This window comes from Cavia porcellus, unplaced genomic scaffold (genome assembly GCF_034190915.1).
Source record: "Cavia porcellus strain 051 isolate PalLab524CR breed Dunkin Hartley unplaced genomic scaffold, mCavPor4.1 scaffold_17, whole genome shotgun sequence".
NCBI lineage: Eukaryota > Metazoa > Chordata > Mammalia > Rodentia > Caviidae > Cavia > Cavia porcellus.
This window is the reverse complement of record NW_026947500.1, coordinates 49,572,609-49,596,085: the sequence shown is the minus strand read 5'-3', so window position 1 is coordinate 49,596,085 and position 23,477 is coordinate 49,572,609. Positions and strand designations below refer to the sequence as shown.

The following is a 23,477-nucleotide window of genomic DNA, read 5'->3' as shown; positions in this document are numbered from 1 at the left end:
ATTCTTAAAGATCACGTAATTATTGGTCTTGTCTAAACACATTCAAACAAGTAAAAATTAAGTATATCAGATTAATTTCCAAGACCTACTACAATACATGTTGATACGTTGGCTTCCAGATACGAGGCGAATCAGCAACGAACCTAAAATTGTCTTAAAAATGGTTGATATTTAGGATTAGGGCTGCAGGTATATACTGACAAAACAGAGGGCTCTTTATTTTCATTATAATTCCTGAAAAAATTTTAAAGGGCAGTATAAATTGTGAATTTTAATGAAAAAAATTTTGTAAAAAGTGTCAAATTATCAAGCAATGCTAAACATTTTCTAAGTATACCTTTCTTACAGATACAAAAGGTGTTGTATATACTGTAGCTTGTATTTACAATCATCACATAATGGAGAAATAAATGTCTACCAACCACCTTATATCCTACAGGATTCTAAACGTTGTTCTAGATTCAGCAATTGAGCTACGTCATTTTAAATTAGGACAAAAATTCTTGGTTTATCTTACAATTAGTGGCTGCTTTTTAAAGATTTTTAGCAGGAGCTACTTCCTGAAACCCAGTGATTCTCATGGTTTTGCTACAGTAATTATACTTAATAGCCTGAATACACAAAAGAAGTGGGTCAGTGCTGAAAGAATTCGTTCTAGAGGTTGTCAAAGCTCACTTTGATCTCCACGTCTCCTTCTTGGAGCTGTTTTTTTTATCATCTGTGTAACCACAGTGGTGGACACTCTGGGCATGATCATCCTCACTAAGGTAGGCATCATGCTACAAACATCTATGTACATTTTAATAACACATCTCAAGATTCTCAATCTTGGTCATTCAAGAGCTATGGGGCCCAGAATACTGGTGAATTTAATTCTAGCTGAAAAACAATCCCTAAAGAATTGTTCATCATCGTGTTCATCATTAGAGAACATTTTATTCCTCCTTCAAGGGCCTATGATTTCTACATGGGCATCTGCAACCCTCTGCTTTACACTGTGATCACACCATGTTGCTTTTCTCACTAAAAATACCAAAATACCAAAAGTACGCATGGACATACACTTAAGAACTATTTTCAGGTAGTGTAACTTTCACTGAATAAACAAATCTCCCGTTGTCTTCCCTCTAACATGTAAGGATGTGCTAGCATTTTATGCAAATGAAGACTTTCATATGATTTAAATTATGCGTCCAAAGTAATTTTCCATATATTCTTATGGTTTTATAAAGTAGTGTTCTTTTGGGAGGGAAATCATAACAGATGAGAATTACCTTTGAAGTTTTTTAAAAGATGTGTTAATTTTAAATTATTCTAAGTGGGAAAATTTGAATCAATTTGTATGCAATATGTCTGGAGAGTAAAATTTTGCCAGGTGATAGATAATATTGAAAAACAACTGACTATGCTGATATTTCTGTCCTGAGTAGGTTTTCTGAGCACCCTGGATGGAGGAGCTCAACCTCACAGTGGTGACTGAGTTCATCCTGCTGGGCATCACAGATCGTCCAGAGCTGCAGGCCCCACTGTTTGTGCTGTTTCTCGTGATCTAACTGACCTTGCTGATGGGCAACTTGGGCATGATCATCCTCACCCAGGTGGACTCCAGGCTGAAAATGCCCATGTACTTCTTCCTCAGACACCTAGCTCTCACTGATCTTGGTTACTCTACAGTTATAGGACCTAAAATGTTAGAAAATTTTGTAGTGGCTCAAAATACAATTTCATACTATGGTTGCACTACACAGCTGAATTTCTTTATTGCGCTTATTGTTTGTGAGCTCTTTATACTGTCTGCCATGTCCTATGACCGCTATGTAGCCATCTGTAAACCTCTGCTGTACACTGTCATCATGTCACCAAGAGTATGTTAGGTACTAGTGGTGATTGCTTATCTCTACTGCACATTTGTGTCTCTTCTAATTATTACAAAGATTTTCACTTTGTCCTTCTGTGGATACAATGTCATCAGTCATTTCTACTGTGACACTCTCCCCTTGTTATCTTTAGTTTGCTTTGACACCCATGAAATTGAAGTGACAAATGGAATCTTAGCAGCTTTTAATTTGATTTCCTCTCTTCTGATGGTGCTCGTGTCCTACCGAACCATACTGAGGATGAACTCTGCAGAGGGCAGGCGCAAGGCCTTTTCCACGTGCGGTTCCCACCTGACCGTGGTCACAGTGTTCCATGGGACTTTGATGTTTATGTATGTGCAGCCCAGATCCAGCCATTCCAGTGACACTGACAAAGTGGCTTCTGTATTTTATACTCTGGTCATCCCCATGTTGAATCCATTGATCTATAGCTTGAGAAATAAAGATGTAAAATATGCCCTGCAAAAGATATGGGAAAGGGGCTGGGGATTTAGGTCAGTGGCATAAGTGCCTGCCTGGCAAGTGCTAGATCATGCATGAGTTGAATCACAATTACCAAAGGGGGGGGGGAACTGTGCAATATCTTTTCCAAAAATTCTCAGAATTATGTTTCCTATAAATGAAGTTGAGTTTGAACCCATTCTCTTTATTTACTCTAGAAGGTGAAACAAACACATTACACTTATTATATACTTTTTATATATTTAGATTTTATAATTTCTGTACTAGATATATTTGTATAAATGTGAGAAATGGGAATGTTCCCTTTATTATAAAACTTGAAAAAAGTGTGGCAGTGAAACAAAATTGATTTACAGTCGACAGCCCGCATGGGGAGGAAGCTAAGCAGTGTATCCTTGGTGAATCAGGAGAGATAGCTGGCCAGGAATGAAATGGGTTTTGTGAGATTTGCCAACATTACAATAAAATTTCCAACATCCACGTAAACCTGTGAGCACCTCTGAATGTGTGTGTAAACATGATGTTTCTGTTTGATTCTCTGTATACTTCTATAAAGTTTGTGAAGGTCGAAAGTGATTTCAAGTTCAGCTGGCTCCTTCAAATGTGATAATATGAGGGCATGCCTGGTGATAATGTGCTCAAAAGTTCCCCTGCTGGACGTAGACTGTCTTTTTCTCCTGCTGCTGTGTTTTCTTGTTTTCGTATATGCTTCCTGTTGCTCAAAAGACCTCTATTTGGTTTTGTATTGAAACACGGCATTTGATTTTTGATTTGCCGCATTTATTGAGAATGTGTTATGAGTTTGCACGCCATTGAAACACACTTTTTTTTTTTTTTTTTTTTTTTTTTTTTTTTTTTTTTTGAGACAGGGTCTCACTACTTGGTTCAGGCTGGCTTTGTGCTCACTTTGTGGCCCAGGCTGACCTAGAACCTGCAACGGCCCGCCTCCCTCAGCCTCCCCAGTGCTGGGGTTAGTTACAAGAGTGCACCACCATGCAGTGGCAGTATCTGATCCATCAGTTTTATCCGAGGCACTATTATTGCTAATTGAAAACTTTTCCTAATACTCGGCCACGACGATTTGAAACGCACCTTTTGAGCTCCGCCCCGGGGTCCAAGGCTCTCCAGCCCTCTGGCGTCCACCAGCTTGATCTCCTTTCCTTACTGCACATTTTTCTCTGCCAAGTGCCACTCTTTCCTCCCTCGCTAAATCGGAAGAAAATGCTCCCTGCAAAGCGGCCTTTGTTTATTCTTGCAGCGGTGATCAATTCACTGCACTGTATTTTAGTTGTTTCTCTTTCATACTGCTGACATCCCTAAATCGTGTTCCTATGCTAGTGTACTATTGTGGGAAGGGTCTTTGCATCCATTTGAAAATATGACTGGAAGAAAACAAGCAGAAATAACCCCTTGATTTGAATAATTTTGTCAGGAATCAGTGTGTATTACACTGTTTTACGTACATACTTATTTGATCCACATGGATGTCTTCTATGACACTCTTAGTAAATCTTCCATGTGTGCTTCCCTGTGTGTATTATTTTAAATTATCGTGATTTTATTTATATGACAGATTTGTTTTCTTAGTGTTCCATCTTGTAACAAAAATTTTGTATTTAAAACGTATGACCCAAATAATTGAGTGGAATAATTAAATAATATGCATTACTATTGAATATTATGTATTATAAACATGATATACTATCAAATATTTCTGAATGGATTTTTGATGATGAAATGTATGATGTATTATATAGAATACATGATCCAAAATCTTAAATATTCTGTATTCTAAAACCATAAGTATTATTATGATGACATTATATAATATAATATATAGAATATACTATATTCTAGGACCCTAAGTTTACAAAAAGTATTTCAATTTCCTAGAAAGTAAATATGCAACAGGAAAAAAGGGAAATGGTGATGACATCCATAATAAAAATATTCACATTATTCTATTTTTAATTATATCTTCCCTCAAGTAATATTCTATATTATATATAATATAGTTAAAACCACTTATATTATTTTAATATAGAGAGATGAAAATTTGGAAGTGTAAACTTGACAAAATATTTTTTAATATAGACTGATTTCACATTTCTTTTATATACATTGGTGTAAATTTTGGTGGTCTCTAAAGTGATAAAGCAAAAAAGAAGGAAGTATTTTGACACTTTAAAATTAGGTTAAATTTTAATTTATTCTGTATTTTGCTAATAAATAAATTTGATAAAGTATTTCATAATTCTCTTGAATTTATAAAGTAAATTAAATTTTGAAAGCAGAAATTGGGGTCTGACAAAACTACTGCTGAGCTAACCTGAGTCATAGAATTTAATATTACATACAATAATTTTTTGGACAGTTCAAGATACTTTATGGCTACAACAGTTCCTGAAACAAAGCAATCTGTAATTGAGTTTAGGATCACTAGCACTGATATACTGTATTTTTTTATTTAGACATAGCCTAGAAAATAGTTCATACATGAAAATGACATTTTAAAATATGAATTAAAAAATGATATTCTATATCCCTCCCCCATAATCTTTTCTGTGTGCTTGGATCTTGTGTTGATTTGTTCTGTTTTGAAAAAGTCTTAAAAAAACAATAGAAATACTTTTCAAACTGTAGGAACAAAGTACATTTTCTAAATTTTCAATAAACCTTCACTTCATGTCAAAGATAGATGAAGCAGAAGGTAATTTGACCTGTGGATGATTAACAAGGACTGGTGACCATTTTAGGACTGGCTATAAGTCTCATAAAAGGTTAGATGATTTTCTGAGTTTTAAAATATTAAAGCTGCACACATATTCATAATTCATAAACTTTGTGAATCGGTATGTGTAAAGAATTTTGTTATTGTTCACAGATATAAAATGGAAAACCACAATGGGAAATACTGAATTTTGCAATTACGGGTGAAGAATTCATGCCTCCAACAGATAGTATAAATAAATCATGACAATTGCACAGGTTGTTAAAAGCAATAATAAAGGAAAGCAGATTAATTGTGTACACAAGAATTCCGCAGCAGGGAAATCAAAGATAATCTTGGTAATTAAGAAAAACTAAGTGTCACTATTCTTCTTCTTTGAAGCTTTGGGAATATTCACAAAATTATATTTTAAATCCCAGTGGTAAGTTTTCAAATGCACAGACAGTCATAAATTCTTCCATATGCTGCTGGTTAGCTTTCTTTCAAGGGAACACCAATTCTTTTTTCATTTTAGGTGAGTAGTTGGAACGAGCCAATATGATTATGAAATTCATTCCAATGGTTATCTGACTCATTTCTACTTAAAATGCAGGATAGATAAAATTACGAACAGTAGATACAAATCTCAGACTAAGTATTCTCTAACATACTAATGTTTTTCTTTTATACCTACCACAGTTTTTAAACTATTATCTTCATGAAGAAAAAAGGGGCCCTGGTTCTATTCAATATTATAATTGCACTATACTGGTATCCTAAAGAATAACCATAACGGGGTCAATAAGCATGATTTGAATTCCCCATTTAAAATATTGTCTTAACAAAGATACTACTGTTCACATGTAGACTACAGAGACAGATTAGCTAAGAAAAACTTAAATACTGATATCTTTCTGGAGGGGTTTCAAGTTATTATGTCATTTTCTCTTCTCAGGATTTCACTTGAGCCACAGCAATTTGTCTTTACTTTGCCTTTACTAACAGCATAGGACACTAGAATTGTCATGGTACAAACCCCACCCTCCCCAGAGTAGCTCCTGAAGAGCAAACTGGTATGATCTTTATTTAGGAGGTAACTCAGGACAGCAGATATGAGAGAGTGGAGTATATCAGAAAAAGCCAAGCTAGAGACAGAGAAAGTTGTATAAAAGTTTATTAAAATAAACTTGAGTTTACTCTTTTAGAGTTTTGAGGTTTCTTGCAAAACTCTTTGTCAGAGTTGCTCTAACATAGCATGGAGAAGATTAAATATCTACCTGGAAATCTCGTTTTTATTGGTTTTGTCTCTTTCATGCTAAATCCTATACAGTTTAAAGGTACCTTCAAGCTCTCTGGAAACTTTTACCAGAAAACAACAAAATACTGGGTACACAGTTATAAACATGTCAGAAAAAAACCCTACTGTGCTGAAGACCATAATGGGCATAGTGTATTCCCATAAGTGATGGGCATACACACGTGCCTTATGACAGTATTTGCAGTAGCAGTGTTAGAAGCCCAAATGCAGGTAGCTGTACTCAGGCTGATACAACAATGAAGGGATGCTCTTGCCTCTGCTGTCTTTGTACTTAATTATAGTTGCTTCCATGTGACTAGTAAGGCACAAAGCTTGGAAATATTCCTCAGATATTTTAATGTGGTAAGGCAGTGTTTATTTTCAGCACATTTAGAAGGTCAAGGAGAGATACTTGTGGTAGACTTATAAACCAAATACACAAGTTATTTTTAAAAAATTTTTTTGTTCTGTTTGTTTGTTTGCTTTTTAGTCCTGGTTCATCTGACTCCCCAGAAGCATGTCACAGTTGTAGGCATCATTCACCCTTCCCTCACATGAGACATCAGGATGGACCTGGTTTTCACTAAGGGATTTGGGAGCCTTGAACCATGAATTACACCAAACATTTAACAGTTTTGTTCCAATGAGTTCCTATAACCATGACCTTGAAAGAAATTGGAAATTTTTCCAAACCTTTTATTTGTATTAGTCCAAGTTTGCAGTACATAATGGTTGCATTCATCATGGGGAGTTGATACATGGACATCACACATCTCAGTTCTCTTCCTGCCCCTCCTGCCCTCCATCTCTCCTGGTTATCTTCCCTTTTGTAATGAAGCACAGTATTTAATGCCTACTGACTCTCTGCTGGGGTATTCCAATTCCTCATTTATATTGTGCTTAATATTAATAATTCAATATTAATAAAAGTAATCATCATCCTGATTTGATATGTACTTAACTTTATAAACTGGCCATAGCCAAAGTCAATATTGAAAAGTATATTTGGAGGATAGGAAAAATAAACACACAAGAAGTTGTTCCTACCTGTCCATGGTTGGCTGTAACACGGCACAGGTATAAGAAAGCCATGTAAATCTGTCCCTAAATTTGTCCCAATTCTGCCGAATCTTGCATAATGGCTTAGTTATCTGTGATTATTAGAAGTTAATATGGATGATAAAAAAATATTTAAGGAAGAAAATTCAAGAAAATATCCTAAGTATTTCTATAATAGGAACAAGTTATATTACTAGACATATACTATTAAAAAGTGAAAAATCTTCATATAAACATAAAAAAATCTACAACAGTGGTTATAAGCCACATAAAAAGAATTTGAGAATTGACTTTGAACTTCAGTGATCTTAGGGATAATGCTGAAGTCACGTTTTTTGGAAGTCATCAAATTTTGGAATTTGCCTAGCAGCACAATTTCAAAAGTTGAATATAGGAATGATTTAAACTGCTTTTATAACACTCACAGATTCTACTTTTTATTACTATTAGTATTTTTTTATTGAACAATGTAACATACTTTTTCATAGTAAGAAATGGAAACACAGTCCTCGTAAGATTTTTAGGTGACCTGCATGACAGAAATCTGGGTGTTCATACCTCCATTCTAGAGTATTTAGATAGTCAGAGTAGGTAAGCAGACAATGATGCTTATTCACTGAAAGTCTAGTGAAGCTTTCCACCCATTAGAATCTTTAATTTGGAGCTATTCTTGGTTTTTCTTTCCTTTGTCCTGTCTCTCATTTTTCCCAGTCTTTTTTGAGTTGGAGACTGATGATCTCAAATTGACCAGCTCCTTTATCTCCATTCCAGATATTTAACAATTTTTTATAAAATAACCTGAATGAGATGAGTTATTTCCCACCCCAAGCATTCATGAGATTGTGATCTGTTGCCCAATTCTTGGTGTTTGCTGTGGATTTTGTGCTGCCCCGGGGAAGGGTACAATTGTGGTTGAGGTTCCATGGTTTTCTCCACGCAGTGCAGAGTGTGGAGAGGAGGTTGGAAGAAAAGGAAGGAAAATAAGACACTGACTGAGCTGAGTTTCAGGAAAATGCAAGTGAGATGCAAAATTGTAGTGCAGTGCATTTGGAGAAGAAAGCTTTTACCAAACTACCCAAACTTCTCGGCAGAATTCTATTTTTTTTTTTTTTCTTTTGAGACATAGTCTCACTATATAGTGCAGACTCGCCTTGAATCTGCTTATATATCCCAGGCTGACTTCAAATTCACAGCAATCCTCTTGCCTCAGCCTCTCAAATCCTGGGATTACAGGTGTGAACCACCACACCCAGCAAGAATTCTTTTCTTTGGATTTACCATTTTCTTCAGTCAGTCACTGTTACTGTTTTTGTTCATTTGTTTTGTTTTCCTTTTTATTTTTTCACATTTTATTAATATTATGAATTAATTTTTGGATAAAGTGAATTTTATCAGTAAATACACTGTAAAACGTCTAGAATTTATATTCTGATTTTCTTCATTTTTTAAATTTAAGGACAGGCAGATGTGCCAGTTAAAATTACAGTTTTATTATTATTTTCTATTATTACTATATTTTATTATTATTCTCTTGCTGTTAAATTTTTAATATATGATCAATTGATTTTTAAGTATATTTACTGAACATTCAATGTCACCAATTTCTATAGCAATTATTTCTATCTCCAATTCTATGAATTAAATAAACCTGCACAGCATCAATAGCACTTCTGTCAGGTACAACTGTTCCATAAAACATATATTCTTATTTCTCATTTTCCTGTTCAATTCCACTGATACATTTGCAATAAATTCACATTCTGGAGAATTATAGCCTTAGAATTCTTAAAAATTTAGTAGCACAGATCATTTCTAGGGGTGCCCCGAATGTTTAAATTATTTATATTTTCTGTATATCCATTTGAAACCTTGCCAAATTCCCCAAAAATATTCTAGTAAGATTCCAGCTGGGAAGACATGGAGAAAATACATCTATTTGGTAAAAAATTACTTATAGAAACATGAATGGCACTCGAAATTATTATGTTAGTGAAATATCCAACACAGACAAATGTCACATTCACCAATATCAATAGAATCAGCAGTGGTTTTTTGAGTAAAATAAAATATGCACACACACACATACACACACACACACACACACACACACACACACACAAAGAAAATGTCATATATCTTCCCACACTGGTGGAAAATTTTTAAAAAATAATTTTGTGGAATGGCAGAGTGTAATAATGATCATTATTGACAAGGAGATAAAAGATAGAAATAAAATAGCTAATATCTTCACATAGGAAAGAGTTATGACTTTTTATAACACTACTAGTTGCAACAATATATGATATATTACAAAATACCTAGAAAGCTAGAGAATGAAATTCTCAATATACAGATTAATGTTTGAGGAGATGCAAATGCTTATTTCCATGATGTGATCATCACAAATTGCATCACATATCACTTTCTCATAACATGCAGCATAAACATGAGCAAGTTTCATGTCTCAGTAAAAAAAAAAGCATCAGAAATTTTACAATAGTGGATTGAACAGTCTAGAAATATTTTATCCCTATCAATTTATTTAAGATTAATAAGAAAATTTGGATAAACTATTGGTTCATACTTTTTTTTTTTTTTTTTTTTTGCGGAACCAGGGATTGAACTCACCAGTTTGAGCTTGCCAAATAGGCACTTATGCCACTGAGCTAAATCCCCAGCCCAAGCTAAGTCATCAGTCCCTGGTTCATACTTTGAAGAATATTTCAGTCCAGTTTGTTCAACGCATTTTATCAATATGTAACGATCCATCTAAATCAAACTTATATTGGTTTTGGGCATTCTTAGTGCCATTATTTAATATCTATTCAAATACTTATTATTCTAACAAATTTTATGTGATTCGCAAGATGAGTTTAACTGCTAGATATTCAACAAGCAAATTCTTTACCTAAACCTAAGATTATTCCAAGTTGAATGAAGCATATGATTTTTAATATTTTTTAGGTAGGATTTATATCTCCATAAGGAAGAGCAAAGTTCTGAGCTTCTTGGGATTATCATGTAACATTTTTTACAGTCCAGGTTCCTCTGGACTCCTAGAATGTAAAGCACTGGAGTTCTCAATTTTTAATTATCTGGAGGAGTCCTTGTAGTGCACAGATGATGGTTTTCATGAATATTTGGAAGCAGCTGTTTTTAAAGGATTGTGAAGTATAAACAGCAAGGAAGTATGCAGTGCAACCTTTAAATTATGATGTGTTCTCAAAATCTCTGAAATATATTTTATGGAAAATTTCTAATATTCTTCAAAATTCAATTATATTAAATGTATTTCATATCAAAGGTATCTCTTATTTTTCTAGATGAAATAATTAATTGTCTTGAGCAACACATTTAAGCAAATAAAGTTAAATACTTCAGATTAGGCATAAAGTATCTAGTTCTTCCAGCTTTCTACGAAATTTGCTTTTTTTTTCATATGCTTCATTAAATGGTACTGTTTGCCTACCAAGAAGACATTGAAAATAGCAATTGCAACTTTAGGATATTTCTCAATGTGGATCATTTTAACTTCCAAGTTTAAGTGACAAGTTTTCAAATAAATTTATATCTTATTTTCACTTATACCAAAATATCTTAACATTTTCTTAAAGTTTACTTATCTTAAAGTTGAGTGAAAAAAGTATAGTTGCAACATAAAACACATCATTGGAATGCTCTCTCTGCTAGTGTCAAAGCAAATGTGTGGATGAATTCTAGCCATTAATATCAGATTGAATGAATTATGAAAAAAGAAATTAGTTCATATTCAGCACAGAAAAATCATAAAGATTCCACTCAATTGTCAAACCTTGGATTTACTGGTCTACAGAAAATGAATATGTTATGTGATTTTGTGTGTGTGTTTTGTAGAATGTCAGGGTTGACATTGTTCTGTTGTAATCAAGCTAATTTATTCCCTTTTATTATAAAATAATGTTGACTATGTTTAAATATATTAAAAATAGTGGAGCAAAATGCAGTTTATGAAGACGAAAGGGATTAGGAGAAAAGGATATGATGCCACATAAGATGTACAAGATGGAGAAGTTAAAGAAAATCTTTTGTTGTTGTTTTATTGTTTAAGCATATGTTTATAAGGTATAATAGTTATATTTACCTTGGAGAATTGACTCATATGTATATCCTATCTGCAAGATCTTGTTCATTTTTACTTTCCGTCTCCTTCAAGTTGACATAACAATGATTTTCTTTGAGTAGTGAAGCTGAAATTTCAAGAGTCAGAAAGAAGGAATTGTTATCTTCCTTTAAAGTCCTTTGAGAAACTGATATAATTGAAAAAATCATCTAAATTTTTAGTGAAATTGTTTCTGAAAAAATTAGAATTATCGTTATACTACTGACAGAATCACAGGGAATCCTACATACCATGTACTAATAATCACTAAATAACAGAAAAATAAAATGCTCATTATATGTCCTATTTTTAGCTGTTTACCCTGTGTCCAGATTTGGTTCTGTATTTGATGGCAGAAACGAATCATTTTTAATTCTTCAGGTCAAAAAAGGTGGGTTTCTCTTACATAAAAAGACATCAATGATAAGATTGTAGTTGGCAATGCTTCCTGGAATCCAATGGTTTTTTAATGCTTCTTCCCACAGTAAGTATCCTCAGAGGCCTGGATGGACAGAAGAAATCTGACAGTGCTTAAGGAGTTCATTCTCACTGGCATCGAAGGACACCCTGAACTTCGGGTCCCTTTCTTTGGGCTGTTCCTCATCATCTACATAACCTCAGTGGTGGGCAATTTGGGCATGATCATCCTCACCAAAGTGGACAACAGACTGCAAACACCCATGTACTTTTTTCTCAGACATCTGGCTTTCATTGATCTTGGTTACTCAACTGCTGTAGGACCCAAAATGTTAACAAATCTTATCACTAATCAAAATACAATTCCCTACCACTGGTGTGCCACACAGCTAGCGTTCTTCATCATGTTCATCATCAGTGAGCTTTTCATCCTGTCAGCCATGGCCTATGACCGCTACGTGGCCATTTGCAACCCTCTCCTCTATACAGTGATCATGTCACACAAGGCATGCTGGGCCCTAGTGACAATCCCTTATTTTTACAGTGCCTTTCTTTCTCTGATAACAACCATAAAAATTTTCCTTTCATCCTTTTGTGGTAATAATGTCATTAGCCATTTCTACTGTGACAGTCTTCCCTTGTTGAATTTGATTTGCTCAAGCACACAAGAAATTGAGTGGATAGTTCTGATTTTTTCAGCATTTAATTTGGTTTCCTCACTTCTGACAGTTCTTGTTTCTTACATTCGGATCCTTGTGGCCATCCTCAGCATGAATGCAGCCGATGGGAGACAAAAGGCCTTCTCCACATGTGGATCTCATCTGACCGTGGTGGTCATATTGTATGGGACCTTGTTCTTTATGTACGTGCAGCCCAAATCCAGCCATTCCTTTGAGACTGATCAATTGGCCTCTGTATTTTACACCCTGGTCATTCCCATGCTGAATCCCTTGATCTACAGTTTGAGGAACAAAGAGGTAAAAAGTGCCCTCAGCAGGATATGGAGCAATCCATGCAAACTTTGTCTGTAAAGTTCACTATGGTATCTATGTATGCAAAATCTGGATGGATTATATATAGCAATTATACATAGCAAAACTGAACAGGAACTATGCAAAACTAGAATAGGAAATCTTACTCAAGGTATGGTTGTTTAAATATCAGTTGTTCTTTTGGTCTTCACTTTGATTCGTCTTCACATTTTGTGTAAAGTGCCTGGGTCTGAGTAACTATTCTCACATTGCCAAATCTTTACTTTGCAACTAAAGAGAAGCCTATAGCTACTCATCTCCTGTTAGACCCTCGTTTGTCAAACACAAGCTTGACTCTTGATAATACATTTCTCCTTTGTGTACTACACACTGTTTAGATCCCAATGTACATTGTACTAAGTATTGACATCTACTGGAAGGCAGTGACTGTTGTTGTGCTGTGCATTTATGATGAAAATAATAAAAGATTAAGAAATAAGTCATTTAGTAACACTGCCTCCATTGTATGAAGAGTAACCTCAGATTTCTCTTCAAGTGTTACGCACCTAGCCTAAACATATGTACATATATCTTGGATTATGGTGTAGAAATAAAATTATAGGCTGTTATTTTTCAAGAGAAATTATTTTGAATATAAAAAGCCTGAACAGTCGGGGATATAGCTCAGTGGCAGAGCCTGTCTGGCAAGCCTGAGATCATGAGCTTGATTCCCAGTACCAAATAAATAAATAAATAAAATTAAAATTAAAATCCCAAATAATATGCAAACTAAAACTTCATATGAAATTTTCATAGGTATTTCTGCAAGATCTCTACAACACAAGTCAATTATTTTGTGTACTAGCACAAATAACTGAAATTTAAATTAGTAAGACATGCTATACTACCAGTAATCCCTGTAAAACACTGACGGAATGATTTGTCTAGAAATTTTCTTAATTTCAGTGCATTAAATAAACTTAATTAAATAAGTAATTAAAGAGAATATAATTAGGTCAATATAACACTGTCTGTGGATTAAACAAAATAAATGTGCATAAGTCAGATCTAAACATTTTTAGATTTTAAATAGTAACAACCAAAATTCCAACAGTATTTCAAATTACAACACTGATATAAAATTTATGCTGAAAACAAGGTTCAATAACACCAAGAATCATACAGTGAAGAAGAAAGAATCTAAAGAATGTCCAATAAAATATATCAACATATGAAATATAACCACATTATTTGACATTTGCTGATATCTGGACACACATGACAGAACAATAAAATAAGTAAAAATTTACTGATGTGAAATATTTGTTTTTATTTAATACAAAAAGTCTACTAGAATTTAATAAAAAAATTCATTATGTTTAGATGGTCAGTTGAGTTTGCTATGCAAAACTGTTCCATTTAGACTTTTACTTGATCCATAATACAAAACTCAACTGATGATACACATTGACATAATGCATTGTAAATAGTCTGTTCAGTTGGCCCAAGATTTACACACAAAACATCATGCTTTGCATCCTCAAATGTACAATATACTTGTGAAAATTGAAAGTATAAAAATTTAACAATTGAGAAATATAAATCTTAGTATGAAAAATAGATCATGTTATAAAATTATTCTATGAAAGAATGGTTACACATTGTCTTTGTAACTTAGAACAAGATATTCCTTAAATCAGGTGTGGTGATGCATGCGTATTACCGCAGGAATGAGGAGGCTCAAGCAGGAGTCCTATATGTGTGAGGTCACACTAACCTATACATAAAAAGACCCTATTGTGGAAAAAAAAAAAGGTCAGACAGACAGAAAGAAAGAAAGAACCATAAAATGTGCTACAATAGGAGGTGGTAAGGATGTGAGATTGAGACTTTGCACAGCACTTTCTTGCTGCTTTCCTGGTTGCACAGCACACATCTTCACTTTTGAGCTTGTTCTGCTCACTGTTTGTAACTTTCCTCAGAGGCTTTTTAATGTCCTTAGCATCTCCAACTTCCTTGGGTCCCCCCTGCAGCTTTGGCTTACTCTCACAATTTCATACGACAATGTCTCACAGGCTTCTTATAGAAACTGTGGCCCTGTCCTACTCTTCCAGTCCTAACTTTGAAATCTTGATAGAAATTTCTTGAACTTGAAAATTGAATTCTGCATGTGTATTAACCAACAATCTATGGAGAAGGCCATGGTCTGTTGCCAGCTTCAGCAATAGTCAGGCTCCCTTGAATCATGGGAGATCTGACTTCTGAGTGCCCTTACAGCTATAAAAGGAATTCTGGGAACTAATTTCTTTGGAGGCCTTGCCTTAGCATGACAATCAGAGGCTCTCTCCTCAAATAACTATTTAGCTTTAAAGGCGCTGTTGATGGAATCTTGCTGATTCCTTATATCCTTACAAAATCAGGGTTATGTTTTGTGTCTGGACACCCTCCAAAGCCTCATGCAGTTAAAGGGACAGACTTTCGAATCTGTGATTGATTCATGATCCAATGGTGGGCTTATGGATGTGAGTGCTTCATCTACTCTAGATGCAAGGCTTATACCATATAAAGAACAGAAAAAGTCTCTCTCCATTCTCCTCTTCCTTTCCTTTTGTTGCTTTTGCAGTCTTTCCCCACCACGAACAGTTGCCCATCTACCTCCCCACCCTGTGTTTCAGCCAGCTGATTATAGACTGAAATCTTCACAAACTGAGCTAAATAAATGTTTCCTTCCTTCATTTAGGTCATCAGGTATTCTGCCTCAGTAATAAGAGAAATGAAAGCAAGACAATATCTTTCTTCTTTTACTGGCTCAACATTCATGTTTCTTTTTAATGGCAATAATCTCTTTCAAAAACACATCTGCTTTGGCTGCAACTTTACACATGATTCTTTCTGGCCTAACTGCAAGATTTTCATACTTTTTGTTCTGTCTTCTGTCCCTCTTCTCAGTATAAATATAACAAAAAGCTGCCAATGTCACTCATTCCACAGCATGAACCTTGGGCTTCTTTGAGTTTTTTTCCCACAGAATTTCTTGAACTACCTTTAAAATACAGCATTTCACAAATTTTGAGGACATGGAAAATATGGGGGTAACTTCTTTACTAAAATGTAATGTGAAATGCTTTGTAAAATCTAATTCCCAATAAACTTCTTTGGTTACCCTATTATTAACCTTGGGACTAATATCTATGACTCGTGTCACATAGTGCTAGAAGACTTATGATAAGAAAAGAGGGCTGATAATCACTCTTTTCATTAAAGGATGCTCTGTGTTACACACATAGAACACAGGTATTCTAAGAAAAGTTCAAGAGACAGTTTGAGTAAAGTACATGTTACACTTGAGGTGGTAGCACTGAGAACTGGGCCTTTTGGCTTGAGTTCATGGGCTTGGATACTCTTGGGAACAGCACAGAAAGAGAGCCTACATCCTCCACCTATAAAGCTATGTCCTGTCTCCAAGTCCCACCATATTCTGTCTGCAGAGTCCTCAGCTGTCCCTGCAGGACAGATCACATCTATAGCTTATATGCAAAACACTTCACTTACTTATTTTTGGTACTGACTCCCATAAATACTATTTGCCAACTGAAATCTCATCAGGCTGACCTTACTCTGCACATTCCTCCTGGCATCTCATTTTCTGAGCCCTGATCATAGCTATTGATTGAGCTCTGCTTTCAGCATTCAGTGCTTTCTCTAACTTGTTTCTCTAAACATCTCACATCTCATACCACAAGTTAAGTTCCAAAGTCTTCATAACCGCATGCACAGATCTACTAAGAGTCTCTCTCAGAACCAATTTTATTAGTAAGGGTTCTCTAAATAGAGCAAAATATTTAGCCCTCACAGTTTAAAAAAGGAGAGATGTATTCTGGCTCACAGTTTCAGTGCTTTTAGACCATTTTAGGTGTTCCAAAGGAGGAACATCACACTGGGAAGAAGTGGCATCCAACAGTATAGAGAAAAGGAAGAAAGGAAGGAGGCAGGGAGCACCAGTCCTTAAAAGCAGCCAGGTTCAGATATTACACTGCATTGACTGTGCCCAAGCCTTGGTGTGAGAGGCCTGCTGTTCAAAGTCTAAAGTTTGCCTACAATAACTGCCTAATAAGACTGCTCAGGGCACAAAGTCATCCGTGGTTTTTAACCAAAAAGTAGGTTCCCAAGCCATGCCCAAATCCAAGTTTATGAGGAATTTATCTTATTTTCCTCTTAGACTTTTTTGGTTTTGCCTGTAACAACATTTAGAGCCAGTTTTGCCTGTACTTCAGTGAGGAGTCCAGCATTTCTCTTTTATATTTACGCATCCACTGGTCAGAGCAGTGCATGCTGTTCCTACATTATTCCATCCTTGTCAAAAAATGTATTATAGAAGTAAGTTTGTTTTCTTTTTACATTGAATTGCATTTACTTAAGGTTTTGTTTACATTTTGTCAACAACAGTTTTTTTTCCTACTGTGCCTGGTACTAAGTTTTAAAATTAGAAAATGTGATCTCTCCAAGTTAAAGTGTTTTTGTTTTACTTTTGCTTGTTCATTTTTTTGAGGGCCTTTTCATATTTCATGGGAATATTAGTGTTGCATATTTTATTTCTTCTAAAAATTGTCATGTGGCATTTGATCAGGTTGTTAAACTCTATAGATAAATTGGAATGATTTTTTGCTTCTTAACTGCTAAAGGTTTCCAATCAATGAAAATTATCTATCATTTCATTTACTACTAAAAATACCTTCTGTAACTTATTTCATCAATGTTTTGTGGTTTTCGATTTACAAAACTTGTCTTTTCCTGGACAAATTTATTTTTCAGTATTTTATTCTTTTAGAAGTATATTGAATGAGCTGTTCAAATTTTTAAAGAATCCTAGCTAAGGTATAGATGCACCACTGTTTTTGTGTAGCAGTTTTATAGTCTGCAAGCTTGTCAAACTTGTTTGTTAATTTTAAAAGCTTTTTTTCTGTACCTGTTATAGAACCTTTGGAATTTCTCAATATATGATCATGCATTCTGTGAATGAAGATAGGTTTATCGAAGTTTCTCTGACTAAAATTATTGTAAAGATTTTAAGATAATACGTGCCTCGTAGAATGAGTTAAGAAGTATTTCAGTTGTATTTATTTTCTGGAGTAGTTTTCAATGGACTTTTTATTTGTTTATTTAAAATTTGATGATAGAATTTATTTTAGTGATTTTTATGTTTATATCACTTGTATCACAAATAAATGAGAAGTAATACCTAAAGTATGGATTATATTTAGGTGAAAAACTTTATTATGAATGTTTCAAATGATTATGCATATTGCATATTCATCTCCTTAAATTATCTCTGTAATTGTAAAGTTAAACTTTTGTTAAAGAATACAAGTCTTCAAAGATACAGTGCCCATAATTTAATAAAGAACCAATGTATGGATTAAGTTTTAGTCATTTTACCACATTCACAGTGAAATTACTCAGTGAATTCCATGTTTATTTGTTTGTTATAATTTTCTTTTAGCTTATGTCCCTTTGGTACTGAACTGAATCCATATATATTTAGGGAAGGGCAGATAACTATGTACTCTGTATAGTGATGCTATAAATTTACAAAAAATTAATTTCAGTTTCACAAACTTCATGATTTATGTCACAATCTTGAAGTGGGAATCATTTGTTTCTAGTGTAGGTTTCCTAAAAGCCCTAATGACAAACACAACCTAACAATGCCAGAGGCACTGATTCTCACGGGAGACGCAGACCTCTCTGAGCTGTAGGCTCCATTATTTAGTGTTTTCTCATTGTGTTCATGGTCTCAGTGTTGGGCAGCATGGGCTTGATCATCCTCACTCACACAGACTTGAGGGTGCAGACACCTATGCACTTTTTCCTTCAACCATCTGCTTCCATTGATCTAGGCTATGCCACAACTGTGGGCCCCAAAACGTTAATAAATTTTATTGTAGACAAACTGTTACTTTGATAGTTGATGCTATGTTACTGGATAGGTGACATTGTATAATTGGGTGAGTGAAAATCTTTAAATTGTTTGGGTCTGTTCAGGAAAGCAGAGATTATTTACGTTGCTTTTCTCTTTTCCTCAAGCTGTCTCTATATTTGTCACTGGGGAATTATAGGTATTTAGTCAACTTGGGGAAGACAATTTTCTAAGTCTCTCAGGAGATTCAGGCATCAAAATAAGAATGAATAATATTCTACTTCCTCAGCGAATGACACAAATGAAGAGTAAAAACTATGAATTGTTGCTTCCTAAAGAAAAGTCAAGGGTAATTTTTTATATAAATATTTGATTATTCCTTAAGGGAAGTGGGTAAAAATTGTCCTTGGTCAAGGCCCTCACCAGGTGTCTGCAGTGTCCCATCACTCCTGGCTTCAGGCTGTAGCCATGTGGATATTGACTGATAACTGAGTCCTTCAAATACACTTGGAAAATCCTCCACGTTTTGTTAACTGAGGCTTCTTAGATTTTCATGGTGTTTCTAGGATAGTAAATCCTGTCACTTGAATAGATATCCTAGACCTCTTGTACTTATGATATTTAAGATAAAATTTAGAAATATCTTTAAAATGCATCACTGACTAAAGCATTACATTCACTTTCAGATAAGTATTGCTCATACATTATTGTGATCGGCAAGTAATTTTTATTTTAGGATGTGATACACATAACTTGCAAAATTTGTTTATATTTTTCTGGTATGTTGCTCAGAATTTGGGTTTTTTTTGTATTTTTTGAGTAAGGATACAACAAATTCAGAAAGGTAGTGAACAAATAGAATGACTTTTAGCAGTAATTCATTGCAGATATCACAGGGCAGCTTCATATAGGAGAAAAGGATGGAAATGGGTCAGTAGTCACCAGCTCTGCTCTCTCCTCTTGTTCCCACAGTATGCTGAGAGAAAAATGAAAAATATTAAATACTCAAAATCTATGAATATCTATATGTTTCAGCAGGAATAGTCAAAACTGTAGATCTCTGTGCCAATGAAGCCTATGTTCAAATATTTTTCTTTAAAAAATGAAAAGAAACCAAAATAAAATTACATGTATAAATTTTTGGTTGGGTCTTTCTCAGGTTTTGGTATTAAAGTGATGTTTGCTATGAAGAATGAGTTAGGCAGAATAGTTTCCCTTTCAATTTCATTGAATATTTTGAGGAGTATCAGCATTGAAACTTTGAATTTCTTATAGAATTATGCAGTGGACCTGGGCTTTTCTTTTTTGGTGAGGATTTAATTACATTTTTCTGTACAGAGTATTTTCTTAGATGTTGTTTCTTGATCCATTCTGCCAGTTTGTTTCTTTTAATTAGTGAATTGAGGCCATTTACATTAATGGTTATAACTGATACATATTGGTTTGCTTTTTGACGTGTTATCTTTCTGCTGTTGATTTTTTTTTTAACCTTTCTACCCTGTTTAATTGTTTGCCTTGGTTAGTGGTTTTTTTTGTATGTCTGCCTAGAATGTCTTTCAGTGTTCTTTGCAGCGTTGGTTTGGGGGTCATGAAGTTCTTCAGCTGTTCTTTGTCATGGAAGTATCTTATTTCTCCATCCATTTTGAAGGAGAGTTTTGCAGGGTGCATCCGTCTGGGGTGGAAGTCATTTTCTTTTATTCTCTGAAATACTTCACTCCATGTTCTTCTTGACTTCACTGTTTGTGTTGAGAAGTCTGCTGTGATTCTGATAGGCTTTCCTCTATCGGTGATCTGTCTCTTCTCTCTAGTGTCTTTTAATATTCTATTCTTATGTTGGATTGCTGGGATGTTGATTATTATATGTCTGGATGTAGTTTTATTTTGGTTATGGGTATTTGGAGTTCTATATTGTTTCATTGGTCTGTACATCAGTTTCCATTCTCATGTTTGGGAAATTTTCAGCTATTACTTCTGTAAATAGCCTCTTCATATCCTTTGTGTTGTCATCTTCCTTTTCATTTATACCTATCAACCTTATGTTGTTTTTCTTTGCATCATCTTGGAGTTGTTGAGTTGTTGTTTCCTGATTCCTTGTTATTTTTAAAACATCTTTTGTTTCCTGTTCACTAGCTGCAATCTTGTCCTTGAGGTCTGAATTTCTATCTTCACTTTCATCAAGATGGTTTTGCTAACTTTCGAAGGAATTTTTAATTTCCTGTATATCTCTTTGAATCTGCTTCATGTATTCTGTTTGTTTCTTATGTTCTTCATTCAGAGTTTCCATCTTTTTGCATTGTTCCTCTAATTTTTAAACTATGTCTTCTTTAGATATGTTCAGCATTTCGTTCACTACATTTATCATTTCTTCTTTTACCTTGTAGATTATTTCTGTTTTGAGTTTTTTTATAGCTTCCTGGAGTTGTTTGTTTACTTCAGTTGTAATGATTTCAGGCATTTGTCATATATGGCTTATATTTTCTTCTGTGTTCATGTCTCCTAGGTTTGCTTGGGTTGGGCTGGAAGTTTGAGATTGCATTTGGGTCTTTCGTTTTCACATTTTCCTTTATTTCTGGATTTTGAGAGATATTTCAAGGCTTCCCCTGTGTGCTGAGAATCACCTGACCACTTTTTGCTCCCAGGTCAAAAGCAGGTAACAACTAGCCGCTTAGAATTCACTGGGTGTGGGCCATTTATGCCTGTGGGTACTCCAGTTTGTGTGACCTCCTAGGATTTCAGACACAAGATGTGGTCCTAGTGCCTGGGAGCAAGGTGCCTAGGCTTTCCTGTGCTCTGGTTTTCAACCTGTGAATGCTCTGGGCCCGTGAATCAATTCAGGCCCCTTTCAGTTGCTTCTCAAACTGCACTTATTAAAATTAGATTCAATGAGAGCATACTAACAACTACCTATGATAGAAAAATATCTACCGTGACACTGCACGATGAATAAGTATCAATTTACATGGCTCTAGTAAATCTTAGAGAAGAAACTTTTATGTACTAGAAGACTCCCAGTGTGACAGCCAAAGAGAAAAGACAGTAACTATTTCATGTGAACATGGAAACAGGTAACTAAGTCCCAGTCCTACAGATGTCAGCAATAGACCTCAAAGACAATTTTCAAGTAAGTAAACTTTCTAGTAAAGCATACTTCAGCAGTTTAGTTTTCAAGGAGTTTTGAAAAAAAATTTTAATGATAAATAATTCCAACATTTATCATCCAAAGAGTTCTATATATTTTTTGCGAAGGTACGAAAGTATGACCTGCACCATAAGAATGATCAATCACCAGTGGCAGATGAATCATGATAGGGATTATGGAAGTAACACACAAAGACCATAAAACAAATGTGATCACTGGCAATGACTGAAAGATTAAACATGATATTAAAGGAAAACATATTATAATGAAGAAACAATTGAATTATTAATGCTATATGTAGTGGTGGCAATAATTGTTCTGTTGTTTTATTCCCTCAGTGCAGATTTGCCATTGCAGAAAGATATTGTGATTTTTAACAGATGGAAATAATATTACTCAAATTTATATGCAAGGAGAAAGAGTGGATTAGTATTTCAAAATTTGACAGATCTCTGAAATACGTCACATACAGAAAAATGAAAGACATTGATTAACTCAAATATTATGAGGAAACAATATAAACCTGAAAACATGAATAAATATATCTGGACTCTTAACAGGTAAATAAATTCTGGGAAATAAAATATTTAGGGAAAGCACATTGGCTAATTTTGCATACTATTTCAAAGTTTCATAAGAATGAAACATATATAAACCTGTTTGACAGAATATGGAAGAAATAAGTAATTGCAAACATATACAATCAATTCACTTTCAAAAACTTTACCAATTAAGAACAACACAAGAAGTTTAATTTGTTCAATAAATGGTTCTAGTAACCTGGAATCCCCCATGTAGAAGAATGAAATTTGAACCTAATTTTAAACCACACAGAAAAATCTTCACAAAATGTCTAAATAAAAGACATAAAACCACAGAATCCCTAGAAGAAAACACTGGAAAACCTCATGGATATTGGCATTGTCAAAAATTTTCTGGATATCATAATAGAAGCTAGGGTTTTAAAAGCAAACATAAATAAGTGGTTGCATATCTAAGGAAAAGTTTTCTTACCAGCAATGAAGACAATCAAGCAAAATGCATAGCCAGCCTACTGAGTGAGGAAAAGATGCAAACCACCTACTCAATAAGAAATCAATATTCAAACTATATAAAATACTCACAAAAACAAATAGGATGATTAGCAACCAGGTTAATTAAATGACCAAAGGAACCAAATAAATATTTCTCCAACATATCCATATAAACAACCAATGCATATGCAGAAAGTTCTCAGCATCACTAAGAGAATTGTGAATAAGAATTGAAATGATCGATTTTGACTCATGTGTTTGCATAGCTATAATTTAAAAAGGCAAATGACAGCCATTGGCAAGGGTGTGAAGATCAGAAAATCCTTCTATACTACTGGAGTGGGATTGAAGATTATTGCAGTTACTGTGACAAGCAGTAAGGCGTTTCTTGAAGTCAGAAATGATGTATGGAACTCAGAGTGTTACTGACCAGAAGAAAAAGAAGACGTGATGAGA

General features: G+C 34.4%; 1 protein-coding gene and 1 pseudogene across 1 annotated transcript; both read left to right on the top strand.

The window, feature by feature from the left end:
- Positions 1 to 1,448: 1,448 nt before the first annotated feature.
- Positions 1,449 to 2,755, top strand: LOC100720316 (olfactory receptor 8K3-like; annotated as a pseudogene).
- Positions 2,756 to 12,049: 9,294 nt separating this feature from the next.
- LOC100725355 (olfactory receptor 8K3-like) lies at positions 12,050 to 13,053 on the top strand. The gene is made up of 2 exons (XM_013146424.1): positions 12,050 to 12,954; positions 13,017 to 13,053. The coding sequence occupies exons 1-2, from the start codon at positions 12,050 to 12,052 to the stop codon at positions 13,051 to 13,053; spliced, it is 942 nt and encodes a 313-aa protein (XP_013001878.1).
- Positions 13,054 to 23,477: the final 10,424 nt, after the last annotated feature.

What these genes read in the sequence shown, in the direction of transcription:
- LOC100725355 (XM_013146424.1), top strand. Translation starts at nt 12,050, where the DNA reads ATGGACAGAAGAAATCTGACAGTGCTTAAGGAGTTCATTCTCACTGGC. An exon ending in GAGGTAAAAAGTGCCCTCAG is followed by an intron (nt 12,955 to 13,016) that starts CAGGATATGGAG and finishes ATCTATGTATGC; the next exon opens with AAAATCTGGATGGATTATAT.